Raw genomic sequence first — 27,868 nt, 5'->3', positions numbered from 1 at the left:
TAAAATTACCAAACCAAGAATACATGAAGAATTAAGTTTACAAATGTACAAAAGGGTACAGAATGAATGAATGATTGGTTCACTGGGAATCAATGGGCCTGACCACTCAGAGATGGATTCTGAATTGGTATAATCAGAGATTTGAAGAGCTTGGCTATGTAAAAAAACTTATGTGGTAAGTTGATGGCTGGGATAGAATGTTGTTTCTTGAGTAGCACCAACAAAATATTGATTAGAACTGAGAATGACACTAGCAGAGATAATCAGCCCTGGGGTTGAGGTTAAGGATTTTTCCCTATCAGCAAGGAAAGTGACATAGGACTGTCCTATTTTGACACTCTACATCTGCTAGGTTTAAAATTCAAAGGTTTAAAAATAAACTTTTTTCTTGGCATCAAATTAATGGTCAGACATTATTTAGTAAGCCAATATTTTTTTCCATAAAAACAAACTAGGTATGTTATGTATTATCTCCCTTAAACATTTAAAAAGCTGTTTTTAAAGTTTTTTTAGAATACTAAATTCCAAAGTTAACCATCCACCATACGTCCTATTACAATAAAAATTAAACTTTTGAGGTTCATGAAGTCCTAATATTAACTTGATGAACAAACACTACATTATGCCATTTTCCAGATTTTGACCATATCTCTTTTATCCAACTTTATTGACAATTAAATTATTTCATAAAGTACTTTCACGTGATCCTTTTACGAAATGCTCAAAACAATTCTCTGAAGTAGGGGTTATGCCAGTATTTGACTGACAGAGAAACTGAGACTTAGAGACTGACTTAATAACATCACAGAGCTCGTAAGTGAAAGAGCCAGGATCCAAACCTAGGTTTTCAGATTCCAAATCCAGTGTACTTAAATTGTCCTCAAAGAGCAGTCCTGCCCACCCAACTTCATGTTTTGTATGTCTTAATCACACTGTCTGTACAGACATTCTCTAGAGTGATATTATCTTTAAGATGTACCATAGATATGTATCTTTTCAAAACATACACTTTTTAATACAAAGATATTTTTGCTATCATTTACAACATCATCATTATATCTTATAAATCATAATTCAGTTTCTTCAGAATCTTTAAGTGCTTCAAGGTCCTTTTCTAGGTTCATAAGAAATGATTTGGAACAGAGTATCTTTTAACTAGAATTTGGCTTATGTTTTCATAGTCTTGAAAGTCTAGATTAACTTTCTGCCTCATGCAACATATTTGTCTACAAAAGGGTCAATCATGACTTTTTTCCCTTATAAAAACCATATGCTGCCATTTATCCAACAGTCACTTACAGAGGCAGGGATGCTATTCCATTTTACACAATACTAGATTTTCTGAATCTTGATCTTGGACTCACTGGCATTTTGGACCCAAGAGAATTTGGACCCAAGAGAATAGGACCCAAAATCCTCCAAAGAGTGGATTTTTTGTTGAAGATGAAGGTTTGAAGTCTGAGAGAATTCTTTTTCAGACTCATCACATTCACAGTTTTTTTCATCTGTATGAATTTTCTGATGTACAGTCAGGTTTTTTCTTTGCCTAAAAACTTTACTACAGTCATTACACCCATATGGTTTCTCTCCTGTGTGGATTCTCTGGTGGCCAACTAAATTCCTCTTAGAAGTAAAAGATTTTCTACACTTTTCACATTCATATGGTTTTTCCCCAGTGTGCATTCTCTGATGTACAACAAGGTTTTTGTTCTGACTAAAGTCTTTTCCACACTCACTACATTTATAAGGTTTTTCTCCAGTATGGATTCTTTGATGCACCATAAGATTTCTACTAGAGGTAAGCACTTTCCTACATATATGACATTCATAGGTTTTTTCTCCACTGTGAATTCTTTGATGCTCAATAAGATTTCTATTATAAGTAAAGCCCTTCCCACACTCATTACATGCATAGGGCTTCTCACCAGTGTGGATTCTCTGATGGGCTATAAGGTTGGAGCGGTAACTGAAGACTTTCCCACAGTCATTACATTTGTAAGATTTTTCCCTTGTGTGAATCCTCTGATGTCCAATGAGGCTTTTCTTCAGAATGAAGCATTTGCCACACTCATTACACTCATACGGTTTCTCACCACTGTGGATTCTCTTATGTTCAATGAGGTTTCTGTTAGAACTGAAAGCTCTTCCACATTCACTGCATTCAAAGGGCTTTTCCCCGGTGTGGATTCTCCGATGTACGAGCAGGCTTGAATTGTAACTGAAAGCCTTCCCACAATCCTCACATTTGTAGGCCTTCTCTTGTGTATGGAGCTTCTGATGGACCATGAAACTTTTGCTCATAATGAAGGTTTTCCCGCACTCTCGACATTCATAGGGCTTCTCCCCATTGTGGAGTCTCTCGTGGTCAATGAGGTTTCTATTAGAACCAAAGACTTTGCCACAGTCTTTACATTCATAGAGATTCTCTCCAGTGTGAAATCTCTGATGTAAAATGAGGCTCTTTTTCAGAATGAAAACTTTCCCACATTCATTACATTCGTAGGGCTTTTCCCCATTGTGGAGTCTCTGATGATCAAAAAGGTAAGCACTCTGAGTGAAGGCTTTCCCACATTCAGTACATTTATAAGGCTTCTCTCTGCTATGCATCCTCTTATGATCAATGAGACTTGACTTAGAAGTGAAAATCTTCCCACATTTTTTACAACCAAAAGTCTTCTTTTCTGTGTGAACTCTCTGGTGTAGGAGGAGGCTTTTGCTTCGAATGAAAACTTTTCCACATTCTTTACATTTATATGGGTTCTCTGTACTGTGGAGCCGCTGATGGTCAACCAGGTAAGTGGTCTGGGCAAAAGTTTTTCCACATTCATCACATTTATAGGGTTTTTCCCCAGAGTGGATTCTCTGGTGCAGAATGAGGCTCTTCTTCAGAATGAAAGCTTTCTGACACTTGTTACATTTATAAGGTTCTTCTCCTTTGTGGAGCCTCTGGTGGTCAATGAGGTAAGCGTTCTGAGAAAAAACTTTGCCACACTCATTACATTTATAGGGTCTCTCCCCAGAATGGCGTCTGAGATGTATAATAAGGCCTGAGTGCCTATAGAAGCCCTTTCCACACTCCTTACATTTATAAGGTTTCTCCCCAGTGTGGATTCTCTGATGGTTTAGAAGGTAAGCACTCTGAGAGAAGGCTTTCCCACATTCATTACATTTATAAGGTTTCTCACCAGAATGGTTTCGTAAATGCATTAGAAGGCTTGAGCGCTGAATAAAGCCTTTTCCACACTCCTTACATTTATGAGGTTTCTCCCCAGTGTGGATCCTCCGATGATTTATAAGATGGGAGATTTTATTGAAATGTTTACAACATATATCACATTTATAAAGCTTCTTTCCTTCAGCACCTATTAAACTTTCAGAAAAAGCTGAATCTGACACCAAGCTTTCTTCAAATTCCTCCCACTTTTGGCCTCGTTTTTCTGGTGGAGTCCTTTTTTTGTCTCGTTCCCACAGGGAACCTTTCTTCAGTATATCTCTTTCCCTTGCTTCATTTCCCCACTGACTTGAAAAAACTTGCCATTCACACTCTTCCTCAAAGTCAAGAAGCTGGGGAACACCTCCTTGAAATCTATTTGATATTCCTCTCTGAGAATCTGCTCTTTGAGATATGCTCAACTTGGATGTCACCTCCTCATTCTCAGTCATGGTCTCCCATTCTGGTGAAAGAAATTAAAAATGCAAATATTACCATATCCCTGTGTCAGCAACAACAAGATCTTCAAAAGACTTCGAAACAAAAAAAAAAAGACTTCGAAACAAAAAAAAAAAAGACTTCGCAACAACTATAAGGATACTTTACACGCATACAAAAAGGAAAAGCTTTTCATTAAATGGGAGTACAAAGCAGAATGCTACACTGACAGAATGTTGTAAATGGATTAACACAGAATTCATTCTGAGAACTTCTAAGCTCTTTGCCTTCTGGGAGCAGATGGAAACACAGAAAGGATGTTCAATAAACAGATGCAAGAAGAGCTAGAGAAGGATCTTAATACAGGTGGTTCATGAAGCTGGATGGGGCTTATAAAGAACTATCTTTTTTTTCTTCTTCATGCTAAGAAGATGGGAACTCTCAAAGAAAGAAAATATACCTAAAAACTCTGAAGGCCATCTTTAACTTTTGAAGAGTCAAATGTATTAACATTTTTTAATTACTTGAAAGTAATTAATCTACAGGAAAAAATCTACTAAAAAGCAACTTAACACCTCGAATTCTTCTTTTAGAATTGAGAAATGGAAATTTTAAAATTAATTTCACAAAAATATCAGGTCTACATTAGACTCCATCATGTAGTTATATATAAAAAATACTGAATGAAAGGAAAAAATATAGAGACATTAAAAACTATGAAAACATCTATAAAATAATGAGGCTAAACTAGTTAACCTCTTTATGACTCTAATATTCTCAAATATTTTAAAATATGAAATGATGTATATTTTAAATGTTTTGGAAACTCATTTTCACCATCCAAATGTGAGAAAAATTATGAACCAGTTCCCCAAATTATCTAATAAATAAAATTATATAAATAATAATAACATTATCTTCTATTTGAGTATAAAAACAGTATTCTTCTACCTAAACAGAGAGAAAATACATAGGAAAGGAGTGTTAACAGACTGGTTTTACAATTTAAGCAGAATGCTGGTTGAAAGGAAAGCTTTCTTTAAGGAAGTAGAAGCATTTTAAGAAATAGAAGTGTTGCAAGTGGTTAAACAGAAATGGAAAATGGTTAAGAAATGAAGGACTCATATATACACTAGCTAATTAGCTGGATAAATTAAATTTTAGTATAGAAATCAGACTGTGTGTGGGCCTAATGAGCTTTAAGGGACTTGGGGAAAAAATATCAGAATGATAGAGGGAGCTGATTATTTTCTGCAATCTTTGGTTAAGCAGGCAAGAAAAAGACAGGATTCCCTAGCTCCACTCCTCCCCAGTCCTCTAATCCATGTCCACTCCATTGCTAATTATCTTTCCAATATGTGTATTTGATCATATCACTCACCTGCTCAAAACAAACAATGCTTCATTGCCCAAAGGATAATGTACAAATGACAAGAACAGCCCAAGAGATGCTATCCTCCACTATCTGCTATTTTTCTGGCTTCACTTCTTATTAGTACCCTTTATGCCTATAGACTCTAGGCATGGAAAACTATTTACAGATGCCCAAACACGTCATGTTTTTGCTTGCTTCCCTATCACTGCCCATGCCCCTTTCTCTTCCTGAATTTGCTCTTCCTCTTCCCAATTTGCTACCTGCCCGAACTTACAGGCTTAAAAACTAAGTACAAAAGCCACCCTCATTGGAATTACCACTGATCTTACAGGGGAAAAAAAAAAGTTTAAGGGAATACCATGAATGAGTCTGTGCCAACTAAAGAACTTAAGACGGAATGGCCAAAAAAAAAGAAAAAGAAATGGCCAAATTTCTAAAAAGACACAATGTACTTAAAATCGACTCAGGATGACACAGAAAATCTGAATAGTTCCATAATAAGCAATGAAATAGAATCAGTAGACAAAAAACTACGCACAAAGAAAAGCCCAGACCCAAACTGTTTCATTGATGAATTCTACCAAACATTAAAAGAATGAATACCAATTCTTCACACACTCTTCTAATAAACAAAAAAGGTGGGAACACATCCCAACTAATTCTTATGAGGTCAGTATTACCTACATACTAAAAGCAGACAAAGATATTACAAAAACAGACAAAACTACAAACAACCATATCTTTATGAATAGAGACATATGAATCCTCAACTGGGGTTTCCTGGTGGTTCAGTAGTAAAGAATCTGCCTGCCAATACAACAGACATGGGTTCAATCCCTGGTCTGGGAAGATACCACATGCCGCAGAAAAACTAAGCCATATCTACTGAGCCTGTGTTCTAGAGTCCAGGAGCCACAACAACTGAAGCCTGCACACCCTAGAGCCTGTGCTTTGCAAGAGAAGCCACCACCATGAGAAGCCCATGCACTGTAACTAGAGAGTAGTTCCTGCTCGCCACAACTAGAAAAGAGCCCACGCAGCAATGAGGAACCAGCACAGCCAAATAAGTAAAATAAAAGCAAAAAAAAAAAAAAAAAAGAAAAGAATCCCAACAAAATATTAGCTGACTCCAGTAACACATAAAAAGAAGTCTACACCATGACCAAGTGGGATTTATCACAGGAAGGCAAATATTGGTATAACATCAGATAATCAATTAATGTAATACATCATTGTGCTTAGTGCTGAAGAATTGATGCTTTTGAACTGTGATGTTGGAGAAGACTTTTGAGAGTCCCTTGGACGGCAAAGAGATCCAACCAGTCCATCCTAAAGGAGATCAGTCCTGAGTGTTCATTGGAAAGGCTGATGCTAAAGCTGAAACTCCAATATTTTGGCCACCTGATGCAAAGAACTGACTCATGTGAAAAGACCCCGATGCTGGGAAAGATTGAAGGCGAGAAGAGGGGATGACAGACCCTGATCCCTGATGCTAGGAAAGATTGACGGTGAGAGGAGGGGATGACAGAGGATGAGGTGGTTGGATGGCATCACCGACTCAATGGACATGAGTCTGGGTAAACTCCAGGAGCTGGTGATGGACAGGGAGGCCTGGCGTGACGCAGTCTATGGGGTCACAATGAGTCAGACACGACTGAGCGACTGAATTGAACTGAAAGAAGCAACCAAAAAACTACCTGAACCAAGTAGGTTCAGCAAGGCTGTAGGATAAATATTAATATACAAAAATTAGTGTGTTTCTGTACCATAGCACTGAACAATCAAAAAAAAAAAAGAAAGAAAATTAAGAAATCATGTTAATAGCATCTGGGATTTCTTTGGCAGTCCAGTGGTTAGGATTTGGTGTTTTCACTGCCGGGACTCAGCTTCAGTCTCTGGTTGGGGAACTAAGATTCCCACAAGCGGTATAGCCCCTTCCCCACAAAAAAGTCACTTCCCTCTGTAAATCTTTCTCTAAACCACCCACCTCTCCTCCTACTCTCCCAGTTCTTTCATCATACTAAGCTCCTATGTGCTCCCACACTCATGCATACTTTTATTATATAGCATTTGTTACACTGTATTGTACTTATTTTTGTAAATGTCTGTCAATTCAACTTGAATGTACTTTAAGGCAGGGATTAAAAGCTTGATGTATGAGATACTTAATATTTCTTGAATAACTGCCTTTAAATTCTATTCCAATCTCTTAAATGAACATTTACAATTCTTTTACATATTGAAGAAGTATGTGCAAGCTATTTGGGAGTTTGCTCTTTTTAAAAAAAGTTATTTTTTGGCTTTGCTGGGTCTTCACTGCTGCTTGGGCTTTTCTCTAGTTGCAGAGTCTTGGCTTCTCAATGTGGTGGCTTCTCCTGTTGCACAGCACAGGCTCTAGGGTGTGTGGGCTTCAGTAGCTGTGGCTCCCAGGCTCCAGAGCACAGGCTCAACAGTGATGGCGCACTGCCTTAGTTGCTCTGCAGCATATGAGATCTTCCCAGACCAGGGATTGAACCCATGTCTCCTGCATTGGCAGATGGATCCTTTAGCACAGAGCCAACAGGGAAGCCCTGAAGTCTGCTTTTCTGCCAGCTTATCAATGCACAGAAACTGAGTACATAAAACTGTCAAATTTGATAGTGTCACAGTCTACTCCCAGGTCAGAACACCATGGGCTACATAGTACTTTATCTGAGGAAATTTGGTTATTCCCAAATTTTAATCATTGTCAATTCTTTGCTGGGACTGTCTTTAGACATATTGCTTATTTTCCCTCCTTCTGAACCATTTCCTTAAGGTATCCTCCTCAAATCAGAACTACTAGGTTAAAGAACATAAGTACCTTGGTATTTGCTTGCCCAAAGCCCCAACAACACTGCAGTTAGAGCATATTTTACTTATTCAAATTGATTCAAACTTCTTTTTCCTCAAAGAGCTAGAATAAATATGGAATTCTATTTTCTCATCTTTTAAGTTTAACCTTTATTTAGACCCATCTGGAATTTATTCTGGCTTACAGCATAAGCTATGGATCCATGGTGAGTGTTCTTCATGAAATTAATTAACCCATAAAACACATTTTAAAATTTGTAAAAAGAAAGATGGGTTATATAGTAAATCACATTAGAACTACTGAAAATCACATGGATTAAACAAAAAAGTGAGCAAACAAATTGGATTCCTAGGTCATTCTGCGTAAATATAAAAATGAAACAATGAAAATGTCTGAATAAAATACATATGATTTAAAAAATAGTATTTTTATGGAGAAATACACCATAAAGGAAAATACTGCTGTTTGAAAGATTTTCTAAGACTTAAACTCATAACCAGCACAGAAAGGCAAACAAATGGGAAAATGTACAACATGTGACAAAGGGTTGCCAGTTCTAATAAACAAAAGAAATATGAAGAAAGAATATGAATAAACATAAAGTAACAATAAGCATAATAACACTAATAATCAAAGAAATGGAAAAAAAAAACCCAAAGGATAGGATCCTTCATCTAGCTAGCAAAGATTTGAAAGTGACCTAATCACAAGCACATAGAGGGGAAATAGCCCCTCTGAGGCTCTTTGTGTGGATGTATAAATTGGTAAGTCATTGACAGAAAGCAGTTTAGGAATATATATCAAAATATCAAATCTACAAAGTATTTGACCATCACACCACAGCTGAGATACGAAAAGACATATCCTCATAAATGTAAAAATATACAGTATAAATTACTATGAACAATAAAAAACATTTACTAAGGTTGCTAAGTACAAAATTAACATACAAAAATTAAATATTTTCATATTCCAAAGAGCCAATGTAACCAGAATTATGAAGATCTACCTGAAGGCACTTTTAAAACAGGCCTGAATCAGACAAAGGCAGCATGAACAAATGTAATGATATATAATGTTCTTGAATAAAAATTCAGTATCATAAAGCTGACAATGTAAAGAATGATACTCAAGACAATGAAATACAAAGCTACCTCCTTCATGGCCTTTTCTAACTCCCAGGAATGGTACAGGTTGCTTTGTCCTCTTCATTTCCATCTCAAGAGACTTATGCCACTCTAATTCCAATTATTTCACTCTGCCTTGTTTATTCTTTTTCATCTCCCAAATCATGCTACTTAAGGGAAGAATCACATCATTCCCATAGTTGCCATTACATAGCAGGTGTTTAATGTTTGTCAGAAACATAAATGGCTAACAGGTTTTTAAAAAATACTCTTGTTACTAATCAAAGAAATGCACTTCAGAATAGATATTATAACTTAAAAAATTATATTAACAACAATTTAAAAGAGTGGGACTACTGAGCAGCAATGAAGGTAGAGCCAAAGAAGTGGTTCTTGTGTATAGCTGGTAAGAGCAGAGAGGACTGACATCAATATGGAAAGCAATTTGGCAGGAGGAAGCAAGAGCCTTAAAATAATTAATTTAGGCCTAGTGATTCTACTTCTAAAAAATAATGAGAAATTAAAAATAAAAAGAAACATTAAGCATAAAGATTATTATTACAGTAATCATCTAAAATACAGAAATGGCTAACTAAATTATGACACAAATTATGCAGCCAATACAGATAATGTTTGCAAAGAATGTGTGATAACACGAGTGAGGTAAATACAAAGAAAGCAAGCTATAAAACTGTACATATTCACAGACACACACACACTCAAAACAATGTAAAAAAAAACCTCTCAAATACATAGAAAAAGCCAGAAAGGTAAAATATCAAAATTTTGAGGGTAGTTGTTTGTAAAGAGTCGGTTTAAAAAATTTTTTCCTTCGAGTATTTTTCAAAATAAGTATTCTACACTATGTTCATAATTAGCGTAGCAAAAAGTCCCACAAAAGCTGGGACTTCCCAGGTGGTCCAGTGGTTAAGAATCTGCACTTACACTGCAGGGAGTCATGGGGATGTAAGAAGAAAAAAAAAAAAAGAAAAATAAACAAATGCTGATGAAGAAAGGGTACAAATTACGGGGAGAAAGGGTCCTTACCTAAGGAAGTCACATTTCCGTAATTCTCCAGCATCACATCCCAGTACAAGGCCCTCTGAACTGGGCTCAAACATGCCCATTCTTCTGAAGTGAAGCATACTGATACCTCCTCAAACATCACCAATTCCTGAAATGACAGGTATGTGTGAGATTATCCATGCCCAGGAAGCTCCCCTACTGAAGGGTTCCTTTCACTTTTGGGGAAGAGACATGTTATGAGGGCATGAGGTGGGCTATTAGAGAGACACAGGAGACCCCACATGAACTCTGCCCTCCAATAGCAGGGACCTTGATTCAAAGATGGGAGCTGACTGGACACTCAAGCACTAGGATGAGTGAGTGTACGTTTGAGCCACAATTAGGTAGTGCAGATAGGGCCTTAGGAAGAAAAGAGGTCGCAAATCTTACCTGGGGCTGGGCTGTCAAGAGCATGAGAGCCATTAATTGATTTCTGGGGTTCTCTTCCTGGGAAAGGGCAGAAGCTTCAGGGGCAGGAGAATCTGAAGGAGAAAAAGCTGCATATAAGGTAACTGTCATTCCTGTCCAAATCCAGTAAGTTTATCTTCTATAAAAAAGGAGTTCAGAAAGACATATAAGTACCAGAACTAGGCAATAATGGCTAGAAAATGACACACAGATCTTTTCTGACCCCCATGTGCAGGGCTGGAAAAGTGCAAATGTTAGTAATAAGAATGGATAAAGGGTCAGAGAGACCCAAGAAATGACACGAGGGAGAAAACAAAAGAGTTTGGTATCAAGGGACTCATAGAACGGCAGAAGAGGAAGCAGTTATCTGGGAGTAGGGAGGTGAGACCCAGCAAGAGTCCTGAGGATGTCCAAAGCCAGACCCACAGAGTAAGTTACCATGTTGAGGATCCTGGAGCAAGCCGAACACCACTGGGTCAGTAAGAGAACTTGAGCGAATTTCAGCTGATATATGGCTGCCAGTGGGTGCATGAGGAAGTGCTATTCCTGGAGTACTCAGACCCTCCTGGAGAGTGTCCTGGTCCTGGACAAAGGCTGGAACCTGGGAACAAGCAGAACGCAATAAACTGACTCTTCCTGTACCTCCAGCAAATGAACTCACCTAACCACCATGGACCTCTTTCTGCCCATATAGTCTAGAACGGTGAGATGAGAGTGACCCACCTCAAGTATGGAGCATCAAAACAGCAGGAAAGCTTTGCCTTGAGAACAATGGAGCTGCCCTCTAGCCCCACTCATGGTACTGGTGACCTTTCCCAGAGGAGACTGAACAGAACAGTAGAAACAGAAGCCAGACCTGGGTGTGGGTTAAGGAGGGAACGGGAAGTAACAAGCAATTAAGAGCTTCAGACTTAATCTAAAAGTCTTCAGCTTCAGCTTTAATCTAAAACACTGGGTTCTACTTATTCACACCTTTTCTCATTCCCACCTGCTCCAATAGAAGGAACGCTAGAAGTCTAGACATCTGGTTTTGCTGCTAACTAGATGTCTCACAAAGGCAATGCAGTGAACCTTTTCCTGCCTCCATTTTTTATCTCTTGAATGAGAACAACGACTTAGTGATTAGTAATGAAAAACACAGCTCTGAAATTCTTCATTTTCATGATTAAAACAAACAAGCCCATCCTTGATATCCCTCCCAAATTACATTTCAGACTTTTCATATAGAAATGTTTCTAGTGGGCTCCAGATCGACAGAAAGAGATCTGACACATACTAGAAACCATGTTAAGATCCCAATTTAATAGCCAAGGATATAAAATCTTATCAGAGCAAATATCTCAACCCAATCTCTTGTCTCACACAGTCCCCAGTAGAGGAACACATGGAGTGGTCTTTCCAGATCTAGAAAGCTTCATTCTTGCTCTCCCATAACTTTCCATACTCCAGGTTTACAACACCAATCCAAACAGACTTTACAAACAATATACTTGCTTCTGTTTAGAGGAGCTCTTAGGAACATTATGCTCTTCAGATTCTTGAATCAAACTCAGAATTAGCAAGCATCACCCAGGGAGACAAAGCAGAGTCAATGCTCTGTGTTGATTTTGAATTGGTCCAAAGATCCCAACCATAAATCCATTTCTCCAGACAGATATTCTATGGTCTGAAGAGCTCATGAACCTGTTTTAATCAGCATAAGGGTTGCTGCTGTGTTACTGTTAATGAAAATCACAGGATCATCTTCTACCCCAGCCTGTCCTGGGCCTACTCCCCACTTCCCCTTTCTCACTTTTAATGCTGGTCCATCAAGGTCTTTCTGCAGCTCTTCTACCAGGGCCACGGCCTCCTCACCACTCCCGGGGCGATGGATCTGCACCCAGGTCCGTATCTCCCCAGGCAGGATGCTCAGGAATTGCTCCAGCACCAGCAGCTCCAGGATCTGGGCCTTGGTGCGTGCTTCTGGCCTCAGCCACCGGCGACAGAGCTCCCGGAGCCGGCTCAGTGCCTCCTGGGGTCCAGATGTCTCATGATAACGTAACTGTCTAAAGTGCAGGTGGGAGGTCTCCCAAACAGTGGAGCTACTCCCTTGGAAGCTGGTTCCCCACTTCCAGGTATCATCCTTCCCTTTAACGAGGCCCTCTTGTCGCAGAGCACTGTGGGCCCAATTTTCTCTTGTCATTGCTGCCATTTAAGACAGACTCCTCTCCAGGGTCCCTCAATTCTTGCTTGACTTCTTCCTTAGAGCTTGAAGAACATCATCTATAAGACCTAAAAGTTAACCCAGAGACACAGTCAGATCTTCCGCACCCCAATTAGCCCCCGGTAATGAAGAAACCTTGCTAAATGCAGAGTTCTAGATTCTGGGCAGTTTCTCCTTTGACGGAGGCCCCAGCCTAAGGCTCTAGGGACATTAATATTCATGTTATCCAGACCACTGCTGATATCAAAAACATGAAATTCCTTTTTTTTCCTTGCCATGAGGCATGAGGGATCTGAGTTCTACAACAAGGGACTGAACTTGCACCCCTTGAATTGGAAGCCAAGAGTCTTAACAACTGGACCACCATGAAAGTCCAATATCAAATACCCCTTAATCATTATTTTTAAGAGTGTATCAGTACACTCATACTTAAGTAATCCACTGCCATTGGACGTTTAATTATTTATAATTTTCTCCTATTACAAATTAAGCTACAATGACCATCTTTGCTAAAGAATTTTTGGTATTACATTTCTGCTTATTTCTTCAGGAAAATATCTCCAGAAAAGAAATTGTTTAGCAGAAAGGTAGGAATAGTTTACACTTTTAAGGCTGTAACAGTTACATCACTATCAGTGACATATCTGGATGCCCCATTAATTTTATTTGACAAGTGGACCCTTAAAGTTCATGCTTATAACAGAGCAGAGGAGAGCAAAATAAAATATAATCTCAATACAAAGTCCAAGTACAATTAACAGGAGGACAAATAAGCACAGTAAGAATTCATGGAGGTAATTTAGGGTTGGGCTTTAAAGAAAAAATAAAAAGATCACTGGAATATTAAGAAAGCCATTCCAGGAGGAAACTGTAATTTCTAAAGCAAGGGAGTGACACCACATATAGCTCTGTTAGAAATGTTCTGTGCAAATCAGAGAAGGGAAGAAAACTTTGAGATAAGGTTGTAGAACTAGAGTGAAGAGGTAAGTAAACAGAAGCGAATTCTAAAGGCAACTAAGAGGTAGCCAAAGGTACCCCAAGTAGCCAGAGTGGCATTGCCAAGCCCGTTCCATAGGAACTACACTCAGTATCTCAGCATCAAGCCGCCACGGACTTAACCTGTGTCTGTGAGCATCTGTGCTTTATCCAGTTTTACTTTGTGTATCTGTTAGTAAGACGTGTTCCAAGGGAACTGCTCCTTTGCTTTACACCATTTGACCTTATGAAGGTTTCATAAGAACACTATTTTCAGATATTAGGGGAAACCTGTAGTCTAAGCAAATAAAGTTCTAAAGTATTAGTAGGGATAGAACACTTGAAAAAAGAAACTGAGCAGTTCTTTGGTCACTGATCTGGGGGTGATGGAAAGGAATTTTAAAAAACTATTTCTATCCCATGCTCACAGCTAGAAAGAGTACTGTCAAAATTCCAGTTCTTCTCAACTTTATCTATAGAGTCAATGCAACTCCAATAACTCACCAAGCTATTTCGTAGGTATCGACAAACTGATTCTAAAGTTCACATGGAGAGGCTACAGACCCAGAATAACTAACACAATACTGAAGGACTTCTCCCTCAGTATCGTGAAGTTGAGGGACGGACACTACCCAATACTACCCAGAGTTGAGGGACTGACACTACCTAACATCAAAACTTTCTAAAAAGTTAACAGTTATGAAGACAGTGCAGTATTGGCAAAGTGCAGACAAATCAATAAAACAGAATAGAAAGTCCAGAAATAGACCCACATGAATAGAATCAACTGATCTCTGATAGAATTAAGGTAATACAAAGGAACAAAGATAGTCTTTTCAGCAAATGGTGCTGGTACAACCAGATATTCACATGCAAAACAAAAATCTATCTAGACACAAACTTTACATATTTTACAAAAATTGACCCAAAACGGATCAGAGACCTAAATATAAAATACAAAACTATAAAAGTCCTGGAAGATAACCTAGGAGAAAACCTAGATGACCTTGGGTATGGTGACAGCTTTTTAGATACATTCAAAAGGCACGATCCTTGAAAGAACTAACAGGTAGACTTCATTAAAATTCAAAAATTCTGCTGTGGAAAAAGCAGTGTCAAGAATGAGAAGACACCCCACAGACTGAAAGAAAATACTTGCAAAAGACACACATACTCGATAAAAGCCTAATATCCTTCCTTTGTATATTTCAAACAAAGAACTTTTAAAACTCAACAATTAAGAAAACAAACAGCTCAATTAAAATATGCCCATTGGGGCTTCTCTGGTGATTTAGTGGTTAAGAATCCACCTGCCAATGCAGGGGACACAGGTTTGATTCCTGGTCCAGAAAGATATCATATGCTGAGGAGCAACTAAGCCCTTGCACCACAACTATAGAGGCCACGCACACAGAGCCCCTCCTCCACAACAAGAGAAGCAACCAAAATGAGAAGTCTGCATACCACAATGCAGAGTAGCTCTGACTTGCCTCAACTAGAGAAAGCCTGAGCACAGCAACAAAGACCCAGCACAGTCAAAAGTAAATAAATCTTTTCTTTCAATGACCCAAAGGGGAATTCCCTGGCAGTCCAGTGATGAAGACTTGTAGCTTCTACTGTTGGGGGCCCAGGTTTAATCCCTGGCTAGGGAACAAAGAGACATAAGCCCCACTGTGGCCAAAATAAGAAGATAAAATATGGCCCAAAGACCTAAACAAACACCTCGCCAAAGAAGATATACGGATTTCAAATAACTGCATGAAAATATGCTCTGCATCATATATTTCATCAGGGAAATGCAAGTTAAAACGATGAAATACCATTACATACCTATTAGAATGGCCAAAATCTAGAACACTAGCAACACCAAACGCTGGTGAAGATGTGGGACAACAGAAATTGTCATTTGTTGGTAGGAATGCAAAATAGTACAGCCACTATGGAAGACAGTTTGGCCCTTTCTTACAAAACTAAACATACTCTTGCCATAAATTCTAGCAATCGTGCTCTTCAGTATTCATCCAAACGAACTGAAGACATATGTCCACACAAAAACCTGCACATTGATGTTTTAGCAGCTTTATTCATAACTGTCAACACCAAGAATCAACCAAGATATCCTTCAATGGGTAAACAGATAAACTGTGGTACATCCAGATAATAGAATATTACTCAGTGTTAAAAAGAAGCTGTCACGCCATGAAAAGATACAAAGGAAATGTAATTGTATGTTACTCAGTGAAAGAAGCTAATGTCAAAGTCCAATATACTTTACAATTCCAACTACATGGCTTCTGGAAAAGGCAAAACTATGGGGGATTTTTTTTTTTAATTGACCTACAGTTGGAATACAATGTTAATTTCTGCTGTACAGCAAAGTGATTCAATTATACATATACATTCTTTTTTATATTCTTTTCCATTAAGGTTTATCACAGGATATTGAATACAGTTCCTTGAGTTATACATTAGAACCTTGTTGTTTATGCATTCTATAAATATTAGTTTGTATCTGCTAACCCCAAACTCCCACTCTATCCCTCTAGTGGTGGGGGATGTTGATACTGGAGGAGGCTATGCAAATGTGGGGGCAGGGAACAAATGAGAAATTTCTGTATTTTCTGCTTAATTTTCCTATGAACCTAAAACTGTTTTTTTTAAAAAAAGGATCTACAAATAAAACTTGGGGGGAAAAGAGACTTCTAAATAATTTTCTACAGTAAATTATCAGACTTTTATTTACTCTTACTTGGCAGAGATACAAATAAGAAATCCTTAAGCATACATTATGCTTGTTTCTCACAAAAGATTTGTAAGCACTGGTTAAAAAGAACAAAAGAAGTCTCAGAGGAGCTAAGCGATTCACTCAAGGCCACTCAACTAGTTCAATTATGGGAGCAAATTCTGATCTCAGGGATTCTAACCCCAAAAGTACAAAATCACCGCATCTAAGAAAAGACTTCTCAAACCCAAACAACTATTCTAAAGCAATGGTTTCCAAACAACAGTTCATTAAAACAATGACCATACACAGTCACTCACAGGTTGATAATGACCTTTCTTGCAAAAGACAGCATTTACTAAATTTGTACTTAATGTGAAAATACATTCTCTGAGGCAATGGTGATATGCGTGGTCTAAGTTTGCTTCTTAAATACCATTACATTACAAAATTTAACATGGAACTTGGTGTGGGGGGGGGGTAAATGGGAAGACTGGGAATGACATATACACATTACTATATATAAAAAAGATAACTACTAAAGACATATTGTATGGCAGAGGTAACTCTAGTCAATACTCTGTAACGGCCTATACAGGAAAAGAATCAAGAGTGGATATATGTATAACAGACTCACTTGGCTGTACACCTAAAACTAACATAAAATTGAAAACCAAGTATACGCCAATAAAATTACAAAGAAAAATGGGAATCAATCCATCCTTCACGGGAAAAAAAAAAAATAGATTTCTGGGAGTCCCTGCTCCAGGGAAGTCTCAAGCTGTTTCTCAGCATCAGCCTCAGAAAAGACTGAGAAAAAAGCAGAAAGACTTGAGCTGAGAACCTGGCTACTGAGGCCACTCTTCTCAAAGGGGCAGCACATTATTCTATTGACTCGACAGCCAATCCACAGACACACGGAGACACAGAGGCGCCGTCTTCAATGTATTCCCCAAGCCGCAGCCTAGGCGTCCATCTCAACCAAGCGGTGGAGGGACCGCCCTGGGGGTGAGGAGCAGAGAGGGGCCGGCGAGGGCTGAGCTGCCCTGGAGAGCTCAAGCCGCAACCCCGGCCGCCCTCCGCGCTTGCCAACCCGACCCGAGTCCATCCCGCTCACCGGGGTCTCCCGCGGCGGCTCCGGGCTTGGGGACCACCACCTTGGCGCCGGGGCGCCAGGAGATGACACGAAAACTGGACGCGAAGGCACCTGAAGCCCAGAATAATGGCTGACCCGCGGGTATAGCGACATCCGGTGCCTCACCTCACCTCCCAGTTTCGGCTCTCTAGGAAGCCACATCTCTATGGTTCCTAGCTTTCCCAGTGATGGCAGGAAACGCGGAGCTCCGGGACTCTTAGGTCTTCATTCCTCTCAACCAAAGAACAGGTGTAGCTGTATTCCAGAACCCAAGGATGCAGAGATGAATCACATGGCCCAGGCCCCCAGGCCTCGTGTTGCCTCCTGAAAGAATTGGACTTTTCTGTTTTAATTTGAATTGCAACTGAGTTTAATAGAGTGATTTCTAGAACGTCTGAATGTCTTCATGAGTGACATATCCAATCTATTTGTGAACCACAGCAGTTCTCACCATAAATAACATACATTACAAATGACTTCCTTGTGAATTGGCTTGCTGTTGTTCAGTCGCTAAGTCGCATCCGACTCTTTGTGACCGCATGAACTTCCCTGTCCTTCACCATCTCCAGGAGATTGTTCAAATTCATGTCCATTGAGTCAGTGATGCCATCCAAGTATCTCATCCTTTGTTGACCCCTTCTCCTCATGCCATCAATCTTTCCCAGCATTAGAGTCTTTTCCAATGAGTTGGCTCTTCACATCGGGTGGCCAAAATATTGGAGCTCTTGCCCAAATAATGAGATAATGGAGCTCTGGTGTTAAATATAAATCAAGCTTAAATGAGGATGGTGGGGCACTGCCTCCCTGGAATGAGGAGGTCTTTGCAGTTGTCCACCACCCTGAGTAAAGTTAGGTCAGTGTAAAGGGTACTGGAACTCTGCTTCTTTGATACTTAAATCTTTTAAGTTTGGACTCCTGGAATTATCACCCTCTATATAAGATGACAGAAAGAGGCTCCAAAAGGGTATTGCAAAAGAGGGAAATGTCACATCCTTGGACCCACAGGAGTATTTAGGATGGATCACCAAGTGAGGGTCCTTACCTTTGTGCAGGAAAGAATTCAATAGCAAGTCAAAGAAAAGTGAAAGTGTTTTTAGAGGAATTCACAGTCCACAGGCCCAAATGTGAACTACCTCAGAAAGTGAGAGCAGCACCAAGGCATGAGGTTGTAGTTTTCATGGGCTAAGTAATTTAATATGCTAACATATGGGAGGAATATTACTATTTCCAGGAATATTGCTATTTCAGGAACAGGGGGTATTTCCCAGGAGTTGGACCACTGTCCACTTTCTGGCCTTTGATGGTCCGTCTCAGAACTGTCATGGCCAAGGAGTGATTTTTTGTATTACAAAGAAGATATAATGAACTAAAGGTCCGTGACCGGACTTCTCAAAACCACCTTGGTTACAGCTGGTTCCAGTCAGTCTTTATCAAATCCCAGCAACTGCACCCCATCTTCATTTATCCAACATTTGTCTCCTGCCTCTTTCTCTCCTGTCTCAAGGGCAAGGGCCATGACTATATGGATACCACATACACTTAGCACCTAGCACAAAGCCACAGTAGGTGCTACATGAATGCTTATTGAATGAGCAAGGTGTTATTCTATTGATATGTTTTCTTCTAGCTTTCACCGAACATTTGCTTAAACATCTGTCTCCACTCCTTTGTTCATTCAACAACACTTCACTGAGTACTAATCATGTGCTAGACACTGTTCTAGGCACTAGGGACATAAATAAAAAGGTGAAGTCCCTAGAAACTTCATTTATAGGGAGGATAGACAGAAAACAAATACAAAATGTACCAGAGAGTGATTAAATACTAAGCAGAAAGAGGGTAAGGACCCAACACCCAACCAAGTAGGAGGAGAACCAGGAGATAGTACTTTATAGGTCTCAAAGCATGAATAGGAGGACCTCCCTGGTGGTCCAGGGCTTAAGACACCACGCTTCCACTGCAGGGGGCACAGGTTCAGTCCTGGTCAGGAAGTTAAGATCCCACATGCTGTGAGGTGCAGGGACTTAAATCCCTGCCCTTGTGGTTGATAAAATCTAAGTCCCTTGGTGACCAGGATCAGCAAACTGCCACATGGCACACAAGCACCCACTTATCTGACTTCCACTTCTTTGTCCTAGGTTCTGAGGATTTACTCTCTGAAAGACCTTTAAAAGGATGTTTACGTTTTATCCAACATTTCTATGCTGTGTCATAGTCAAAGGACTTTATTTTTATCTTGTTCGCCATTTTGTTCTACTACAATTTTTTTTTTTCATTTTTATTTTTAAAAAACTTAATTTTTGGCTGTGCTGGGTCTTCTTGCAGTGTGCAGACTTTTCTCTAGTTGCAGCTGCAACTAGTCTCTAGTTGTAGTTGTGGTACATGGGCTTCTCATTGCAGTGGTTTCCCCATGTGAATCACAGGCTCTAGGGCCTAACGGGCTTCAAGAGTTGTGGTGCATGAGCTCACTGGTTGTGGTGCAAGGGCTTAGTTGCTCCATGGCATGTTGGATCTTACTGGACAAGGAGATCAAACCCATGTTTCCTGCATTGGCAGGCAGATTCTTAACCACTGGGCCACCATGTAAATCCTATAATTTTTTAAAACATGAATCTGCTTAACTCTGTGGTTAAACCAACGTTGCCAATGTGATAGCATTTTCTTTCACTCAGTAAACTGGGTTGCTAATTTGTTATGATTACACAAACTCTGGTATTTGTCTCAGTAATTTTGTGATTTGTAGATTTTTCTAAGGGAAAATGGATAATTATCACAAAAATGGCCATGTAAAGCGTCAAGGCTCCTCATGGAGATCTTCCTTAAATCCCCACTTCAAAAATTTTGTTTTATATAGATTCCTAGTGTATGTGTGTTTAGTCGCTTAGTTGGGTCCAATTCCTGGGGACCCTCTGGACTGTAGCCTGCAGGCTCCTCTGTCTATGGGATTTCTCATGCACGAATACTAGAGTGGGTTACCATTTCCTTCTCCAATAGATTCTTACACCCTGACCCAAATATGCTAATTTTGTGGGCTTGGGAAATATACCTGTATATGTGAAATTACTTCTTGTGATTCCTAGATTTGGGAACCACTGACCTTAAAAGAATGGTTACAGCTTTGTCATGGCTACAGTCCTTATACATCAGATGGTGCTGTGTGGACTTAAAATGGTCAGTGGAAGGAGTGAGAACTAGTGAAGTCCTGTATCCATATCGCCCAGAAAGGAATTAGCCATTTCCTTTGGACCCCCTCACAAATCTGACTTCTGGAGTAGAAATGGACCTCAGGGAACATGCTGGTTTTATACAGCCAAAGGTCTATATAATAGTATAGGTTTGAACAGAGATGAGACCAGAGAGGGGATGGGACAATAACTAGCTATACAAGTTCTCCAGCAAAATAACAGAAGAGAACTTTTTTTTTTTTTTTGGCCACACAGCATGTGGAATTTTAGTTCCCCCACCAGCGTTTGAACCTGCATCTCTTGCATTGGAAGTGTGGAGTCTTAACCATTGGACTGCCAGGGAAATCCCAGAAGGACAATTTCTAACGGCTAGAGCGCTACTTTTTGTAGAGTTGGCCCTCCATATCTGTGGTTTCGGCATCGTGTATTTAACCCAATACAGATAAAAAATATTAAAAATGAAAAAACTTCAAAAAGTTCCAAAAAGCAAATCCTGAATTTGTCATACTGGCAACTATTTATATGTATTATTTTCATTGCATTTACAACTATACACAAAGCATTTACATTGTATTAGGTTTTATAAGTACCCTAAAGATGATTTAAAGTATACTGGAGGATGTGCATAGGTTATATGTAATAGTTTGCCATTTTATATAAGGGACTTGAGCATCCTTTGACTTTGGTATGGTGGTGGGGGTCCTGGACCCAATCCCCTGCAGTTACTGAAGAACAACTCTATTAAGAGTATGAAAATAACAAGCTTCATCTTGTGTTTGAATCTGAAACAAGCCAGAATCACATTTTCATTCCAAAAGCATCTGCTTAAAGAAAAGCAAATTAAACTGTTTTCTTCCCAATCTGAATAAAGGAAGGAAGCAAAAGAAAAAAAAAAATTTTAGTGATATTTATAACAAGGAAATAACAACAGATATTTATTGGAGGAATTATAATCATTTTTTGCAAAAGTTTTATGACTCCAGTTTTATAACATCAGAGGTGAAGTCAGACAGTCTAGTTTCTAAAAACAACCTAACAATATGAATATACTATTTTATTTATATTGAATGGAAAAAAATTTAGAAAGCAATTCTGTCACTTAGGATATAGAGCTGGAAATGAAATATAGTCTTATGGGATTCATGGTCAATGAAAATGCTCAGTTACTATTTAAAGCTCTTTTTGGTTTAAATTTTCTTCTGAGTTCCTGATAAGATCTAATATAGTACACACCATCAATGAAAAATATCTCTAAGTCTAGGGAGACATTCACCTCTCTATGCAATATTCTTTATCTTTCAGATTTCCCTTTAATCAAGGCTACATAACATTTTAATTTCACCCTTTTTCTCACAACTTAAAAGAGATGTATATATTTCTAGTCCACACCAAAGCAATTCTACATACAGGGTATCTGTGGTCAAAAAACACTGACTTTTCATATTCCTTGGGAATATTCATGGTACTAAAAACAAGTGAATAAATGTGGGTGCACAGGAAACCAGCAGATGACAGAAACAGGGATGGACAATACACAGTAGTTTAGTGATGCACATTTCAAGAGAGCTGGGGTTTTGACAGAATAGAGAAGAAATGGCGTACAGAGAGGTAAATGGGTTGGGGTAGACAAAAACTAGCAGAGGAACTGCAGAGGAAGCACTGCTGTTAGGGAACAACCAGGCTTCCATTAGAACAGGAAGTTGGGGGAAAAAAAACACATTCAAACAGACCCTGAATTTCAGAGTGTATCATGAAAGGGCTTGAAAGAATGGTAAGAACTGCAAAATTAAATGCTGACTGAAACAGGTAGCTGGTAGTCTTAAAAAACTTCTGCAGGAAGGTGAGTGGTCAGTTCAAATTACATTGCAGAATGGGTATATGAAAGGGTATGCTGCTGCTAAGTCATTTCAGTCGTGTCCGACTCTGTGCGACCCCGTAGACAACAGCCCACCAGGCTCCCTCGTCCCTGGGATTCTCCAGGCAAGAACACTGGAGTGGGGTGCCATTTCCTTCTCCAATGCATGAAAGTGAAAGTGAAGTCGCTCAGCCGAGTCCGACTCTTAGAGACCCCGTGGACTGCAGCCTACCAGGCTCCACTGTCCGTGGGATTTTCCAGGCGAGAGTACTGGAGTGGGTTGCCATTGCCTTCTCCAATGAAAGGGTATAGAGTGCACTTATTAACATTTACTCTTGCAGTCTAAGACAGGTATCAGCCTAGAAGATTAGAAGCTACTGAGGGCTTCCTCCAGGGTCCACTACCTTGGCTTGCCTGGGTAAAAAAATGTCAATTTATTCAGATCTCTGGCTTCCTTCCTAGAAGATACTTACTCTTGGAGACCACAGAGTCCTCTAATATGAAAAAGAAAGGCTACTTGAAGAAAGAATTTCAGACATTGTGTCACAGTGGTGGAAAAATGTTTTGCTCAGCAGTTATCAGAAGCATCAAAAACTGTGTTCAGCAATAATAAATGCTTAAAAAAATACCCCCAACAGGCACACAGGAAGTTAGTTGCCTGTTTTCTTATAAAGCAGTTTTAGGAGAGCCAGGAGACATTAGTCATGGGAGTTTCCATATAAGTAATCAGCAGCTGAGAATGGCTGGCATGACAAAAGGCATGAAATATTAATTACAACCTTCCTGTGGAATTTTGAAAAGGACACATGACTAGGGAAATGATACAAGTCCCTTCCTGCTGCAATTCTGTCTAGCCACAGTCACAGGTGGGTGACCTTCCCTTGTGTCCACCCAGACTCTTGGGGAAGTGCCTGCCCAAGGGTGACCGATACAACAGTGCTACCCCCTGAACACAGCAACAGAGCCTAGAAACCGTGCTTTGGATAACTATGCAAAGAGGGACTATTATACCACAAAATTATATATGTCATTATCCTATCAAACAAAATAGGACAAAAACTAAACAATCTCTTTCCACCCAAATATACACTTCATACCATCCACTTCTTTTTAGCATCTTCCTTATGAAACCATGATCAACCTATAATTGTCCATATATCATCAACCACCTTTCACAGAAGTGGTTACTCAGGAGAATCCCAACTTCTTGGTCTCTCACTCACAGAACCATCATGATGGGCAGAGGCACTTTGGTAAAACACAGAAAGCATGGACTTGAAAATCTGATCTGAGTTCAAATTCTAGCTTAAACCACTTATTAGCCAGTCACCTAACCTCACTTGAGACTCCATTTTATTGTACAAATGGGATATCAAATCCTCAGTAGTTTCTAAAACGATGTATCACTACACATGCAGAAGACAAATGGTGTCAGGCTTATGCATTCATTGTATACAAAGGAGGAGGAATGACTGAGTTAAGAATGGGGCAGTTCTAAGGGTTCCCAGATTCTGAGCTGCCTTAAAAGTTTAAAATACTTATTGAAAACAGATTAAGGCCTTCTCAGAGAGCTGGACATAAAGGCTGGTCACACAATTATAGGCATTATCTCATTTAATCCTCACAACAATCCAGTGAGGTAGGTAGTTACTCCCATTTTACAGATAAACTTACAGCTCAGGGCAGTTAAGAGACTTGTCCAAAACTGGCAAGCTAGTGCATAGCAGATCTGGAATCAGAACATATATATATATATCTGACCCAAAAGTCTGCAATTTTAGCTACTAAAGTCTATAAAACATGTGATGGTAGTCTTCCCCTTGTTTTAGATTATGCTGACTCTCTTTAAAGGTTATGAAACTGCAACTGTTCCAATTTCATACGGGGGTATTTTTTTCTGGTTCTGCAGACATATACTGAAAAGATGGAGCCTAGGTGGTTCTTTATTCTCTCTGGATCCTTCTACAGCAGTGGGAGAGAATATAGTAAATTTTTACTGTTTTCTTTTAACCTAAAAGTGATTAAGAACGTGGATTAGATATTTTGTTGATGACTATAAAGTCAGTTTATCTTAAAACTGCAAAGTCAACAACTGGTATTTATGATGTAATACGCAGGAAACGGCTCTAAAAGGAAGTGACCTGCTGAGGGTTCCCCTGCTGAGGGTTAGGTGACTGGCTATTAAGTGGTTTAAGCCAGAATTTGAACTCAGATCAGTATTAGTATCAGAACTAAGGTCAGTAATAGGGTGCAATCCTAGGACTTTAGAGTCTGTAACTTTCATAACACTGTTGAATGAAAATGAATATGTGCTCACTGCATTTAAAAAATACTTTTTTCCTGACTATAAAAGTGGTACATTCTCACTGTAGAAAATCTAAAAAGCATAGAAAAGTATAAAGAAGAAAATAGAAATTACCTATAATCCTATTACCCAGAGATAATCACTGTTAATATTTTGGTTTGGTATTATTTCATTTCCATTTTTTCCTTTGCATAAATATTTTTTTTTAATTTGGATATTTCATTGTTTTTCTCTTTCATTTATCTTCCATTTTATTCAAATCATTTCTTCCATGGCACTAAATATTTTTTTTAAATGTTTACAATGGATGCAAAGCCATCATATGGATAGACCATCATTCACTTAAACCCAAATCTGTCAAAACTCTAGTTTTCTTCCTCCAGTTATACATGATGCTGGCATGAATACCCGCTTCTGTTAATCTTTGTCTACTTCTGATTACTTTCCCTGTGTGGATACTTAAAGAATTAAGGTTGATGATACTGAAAAACTGCCTTTCCTAAAAGCAGCAACCCGCTCCACTTTGTAACAATGTTATTTATGACATTTCTTTCTCCTCATTATGCTTTCTCTGATGTTGAATAAGCTGTGAGCTGTAACGATAGGCCTTCCCACACTCACTGCACTTATAGGGTTTCTCCTTCGTGTGGGTTCTCAAATGTAGAATCACTTGAGAAGTCTGCCTGAAGGTTTTTCCACATTCATTACATTTATAGGGTTTCTCTCCAGTGTGAACTCTCTGATGATCAATAAGATTTCGATTAGAAGTAAAAGCTTTCCCACACTCATTACATTTGTAAGGTTTCTCTCTACGATGAAGTCGTTGGTGTTCGTTAAGGGTCTTCTTTAAGATGAAAGCTTTCCCACATTCATCACATTCATAAGGTTTCTCCCCAGTGTGAATTCTCTGATGATCCATAATCTTTGTATTAGAAACACATGTTTTCCCACACTCCTTACACTTGTAAACTTTTTTTCCTTTGTGCATTCTCTGATGTTGAGTAAGGTTTGAACTACGGCTAAAGGCTTTCCCACATTCAATACACGTGTAGGGCTTCTCACCAGTGTGAACTCTGTGATGTGAAATCAGGCCAGAACTCCGACTAAAGGCTTTCCCACACTCCTTACATTCATAGGTTTTCTCCCCACTGTGGATTCCCTGGTGCCGAATAAGGTGGGACTTACCACTGAAAGATTTCCCACATTCACTGCATGTGTAAGGCTTCAATCCTGTGTGGATTCTCCGATGAACAACCAGGTTGGAGCTATGACTGAAGGCTTTTCCACACTCCTTACACTTATAGGGTTTCTCTCCTGTGTGGATTCGTTCATGTACTGTGAGGTTTGCACTCTGACTAAAGGCTTTCCCACACTCAGTACATACATACTGTCTCTTTACAGCCTGAATTCTCTCATTTATTATAGGGCCATCTTTTTCAGATTCTTGGTCACTCACTTCTGTGAGTGTTTTATAGTCTTGAACTGTCTTCTTTTTGAAGTTTCTTGTCTTTCTCCTCATTTTCTCTTGCTTGGAGCATCCCAGTGGCCCCTCAAGTCTCTTCTTTCCCTTCAGAGGTGCTTTCAAAAATTTGACTTCCTTGGTAATACTTCTCTGTGGTGCTCTCTTGAGAGTTGAGATTCTGATTTTTCAGGAATGATATTTTGGAATCAATACTTCCTCAGTCCTCGTTTCACCATCTGACAGAAGAAACAGAAGTTGTACATGTCACCTGCTCTCTATACTCAAAGAAGGAGAATTATCCAAGGATAACAAGATGTGATGGGCCACAGGATCTCACATGGAAAAGTAAGGCAGGGAGGACTAATCAAAAAGATGAGAAAAATGAGGTTGGACATACAGGCTAAGGTAAAGATAAGGAAACTTATGGAAAGAGGAAGCTTATGCAAAGCGAGGAACCGACAGGAGCCCGACAGGTGCAGTATCAGAATGAATAATGAGTAGTATAAAAGCCACCCTGGTTTCTTCCTATCTTGTGCTCTGCCTCCAGAATTGGAGCCATCTAACTCATAATATGGTCCCTAGAAAAAAATGCACTGAAAGATCTTTAGTTCAGTAGCTCAAATGTCTAATCTTCAGATCAGTTTGGCATTTAGTTCATGCTGACCTATTCCCCTAGCACCAGTGGTATATTGGCTAGAACAAAATAGGTGCTCAAAATTGTTTTATAAAATAGTAACGAGGATTCCATCTTAGAGTGTGACTAAGATTTTTTGCTCTAGTATAGGTACTAGGTCCCTGTCTACAATCCTCTTCTTAAGCTCTGCTGTGACAGGGTAACACTTTTCTTCCAACATTGACGTCTAGTCACATCATAGCCTACTGTGCAGGGGCTGGTCTATAACTGGATCCAGGTAAATTGTGCAAGTTCAGTCTGTCTGCTTTTTACCAATCAGTCTATGGGGTGAACCTGAGAGGCTGAACTGGGGAACAGGGTTAATAAAAGCATAGTGGGGAAAACTCTGATAGGATCTTGCATGGCACAATGGTAAGCTATCTAAAGATGGCAAGAGAGGGACTTCTCTGGCAGTCCAGTGATTAAGACTCCACAATTCCAACACAGGGGGTATGGGTTTGATCCCTGGTCAGGGAACTAAGATTCCACATGCCACAAGCCTCCCTTCCCAACCAGCAAAAAAAAAAAAAAATAGCAAGCGGGTGAGAGCAGAGAGCAGCACAACTGAAAGGGGCTTATATCATGAAACCAATGTCAGGAGGAGTAGGAGGTTTAACGTCAAATTCTGAACATATAGGTAACTCTGTGTGTGTGTGTGTGTTAGTCGCTCAGTCGTGTCTGACTCTTTGCAACCCCATGGACTGTAACCTGTCAGGCTCCTCTGTCCATAGAATTCTCCCAGCAAGAATACTGGAGTGGATTGCCATTTCCTTCTCCAGGGGATCTTCCCAATCAGGATCTTCCCAGACCAGGGATGGAACCCAGGTCTCTGGCATTGCAGGCAGATGCTTTACCATCTGAGTTGCTAGGGGAATCAATATATAGATAGCTCTGAA

At 39.4% G+C, this 27,868-nt stretch overlaps 2 protein-coding genes across 14 annotated transcripts in view; both read right to left on the bottom strand.

Annotated features, from left to right (window-relative positions):
* Positions 1 to 284: 284 nt before the first annotated feature.
* On the bottom strand, positions 285 to 26,138 carry ZNF197 (zinc finger protein 197). Of its 3 annotated transcripts, none has more exons than XM_061127926.1 (6): positions 26,023 to 26,138; positions 12,250 to 12,728; positions 10,896 to 11,058; positions 10,440 to 10,531; positions 10,032 to 10,158; positions 285 to 3,674 (listed from the first exon to the last, which is right to left on the bottom strand). In XM_061127926.1, the coding sequence occupies exons 2-6, from the start codon at positions 12,646 to 12,648 to the stop codon at positions 1,333 to 1,335; spliced, it is 3,123 nt and encodes a 1,040-aa protein (XP_060983909.1). In that variant the 5' UTR covers positions 12,649 to 12,728; positions 26,023 to 26,138; the 3' UTR covers positions 285 to 1,332. The 3 variants fall into 3 exon arrangements, with proteins under 3 accessions (XP_060983909.1, XP_060983908.1, XP_060983910.1); XM_061127925.1 differs by lacking the exon at positions 26,023 to 26,138 and adding an exon at positions 17,475 to 17,602 and having other exon boundaries at positions 286 to 3,674; XM_061127927.1 differs by lacking the exons at positions 12,250 to 12,728; positions 26,023 to 26,138 and adding an exon at positions 11,181 to 11,620 and having other exon boundaries at positions 287 to 3,674.
* ZNF660 (zinc finger protein 660) overlaps positions 21,205 to 27,868 on the bottom strand; it is a 34,164-nt gene continuing 27,500 nt past the window's right edge. For 10 of the 11 annotated variants that reach the window (XM_061127931.1, XM_061127935.1, XM_061127938.1 and 7 more), the window contains one exon: positions 21,205 to 26,535. In XM_061127931.1, the coding sequence (XP_060983914.1) occupies positions 25,376 to 26,356 (981 nt within the window). In that variant the 5' untranslated portion in view covers positions 26,357 to 26,535 and the 3' untranslated portion in view covers positions 21,205 to 25,375. The remainder of the gene's footprint in view (positions 26,536 to 27,868) is intronic. The other variant, XM_061127941.1, reaches the window with a different exon arrangement.

The sequence above is a fragment of the Dama dama genome, chromosome 24 (assembly GCF_033118175.1).
Source record: "Dama dama isolate Ldn47 chromosome 24, ASM3311817v1, whole genome shotgun sequence".
NCBI classification, from domain to species: Eukaryota; Metazoa; Chordata; class Mammalia; order Artiodactyla; family Cervidae; genus Dama; species Dama dama.
This window is presented reverse-complemented; position numbering and strand designations above follow the sequence as displayed.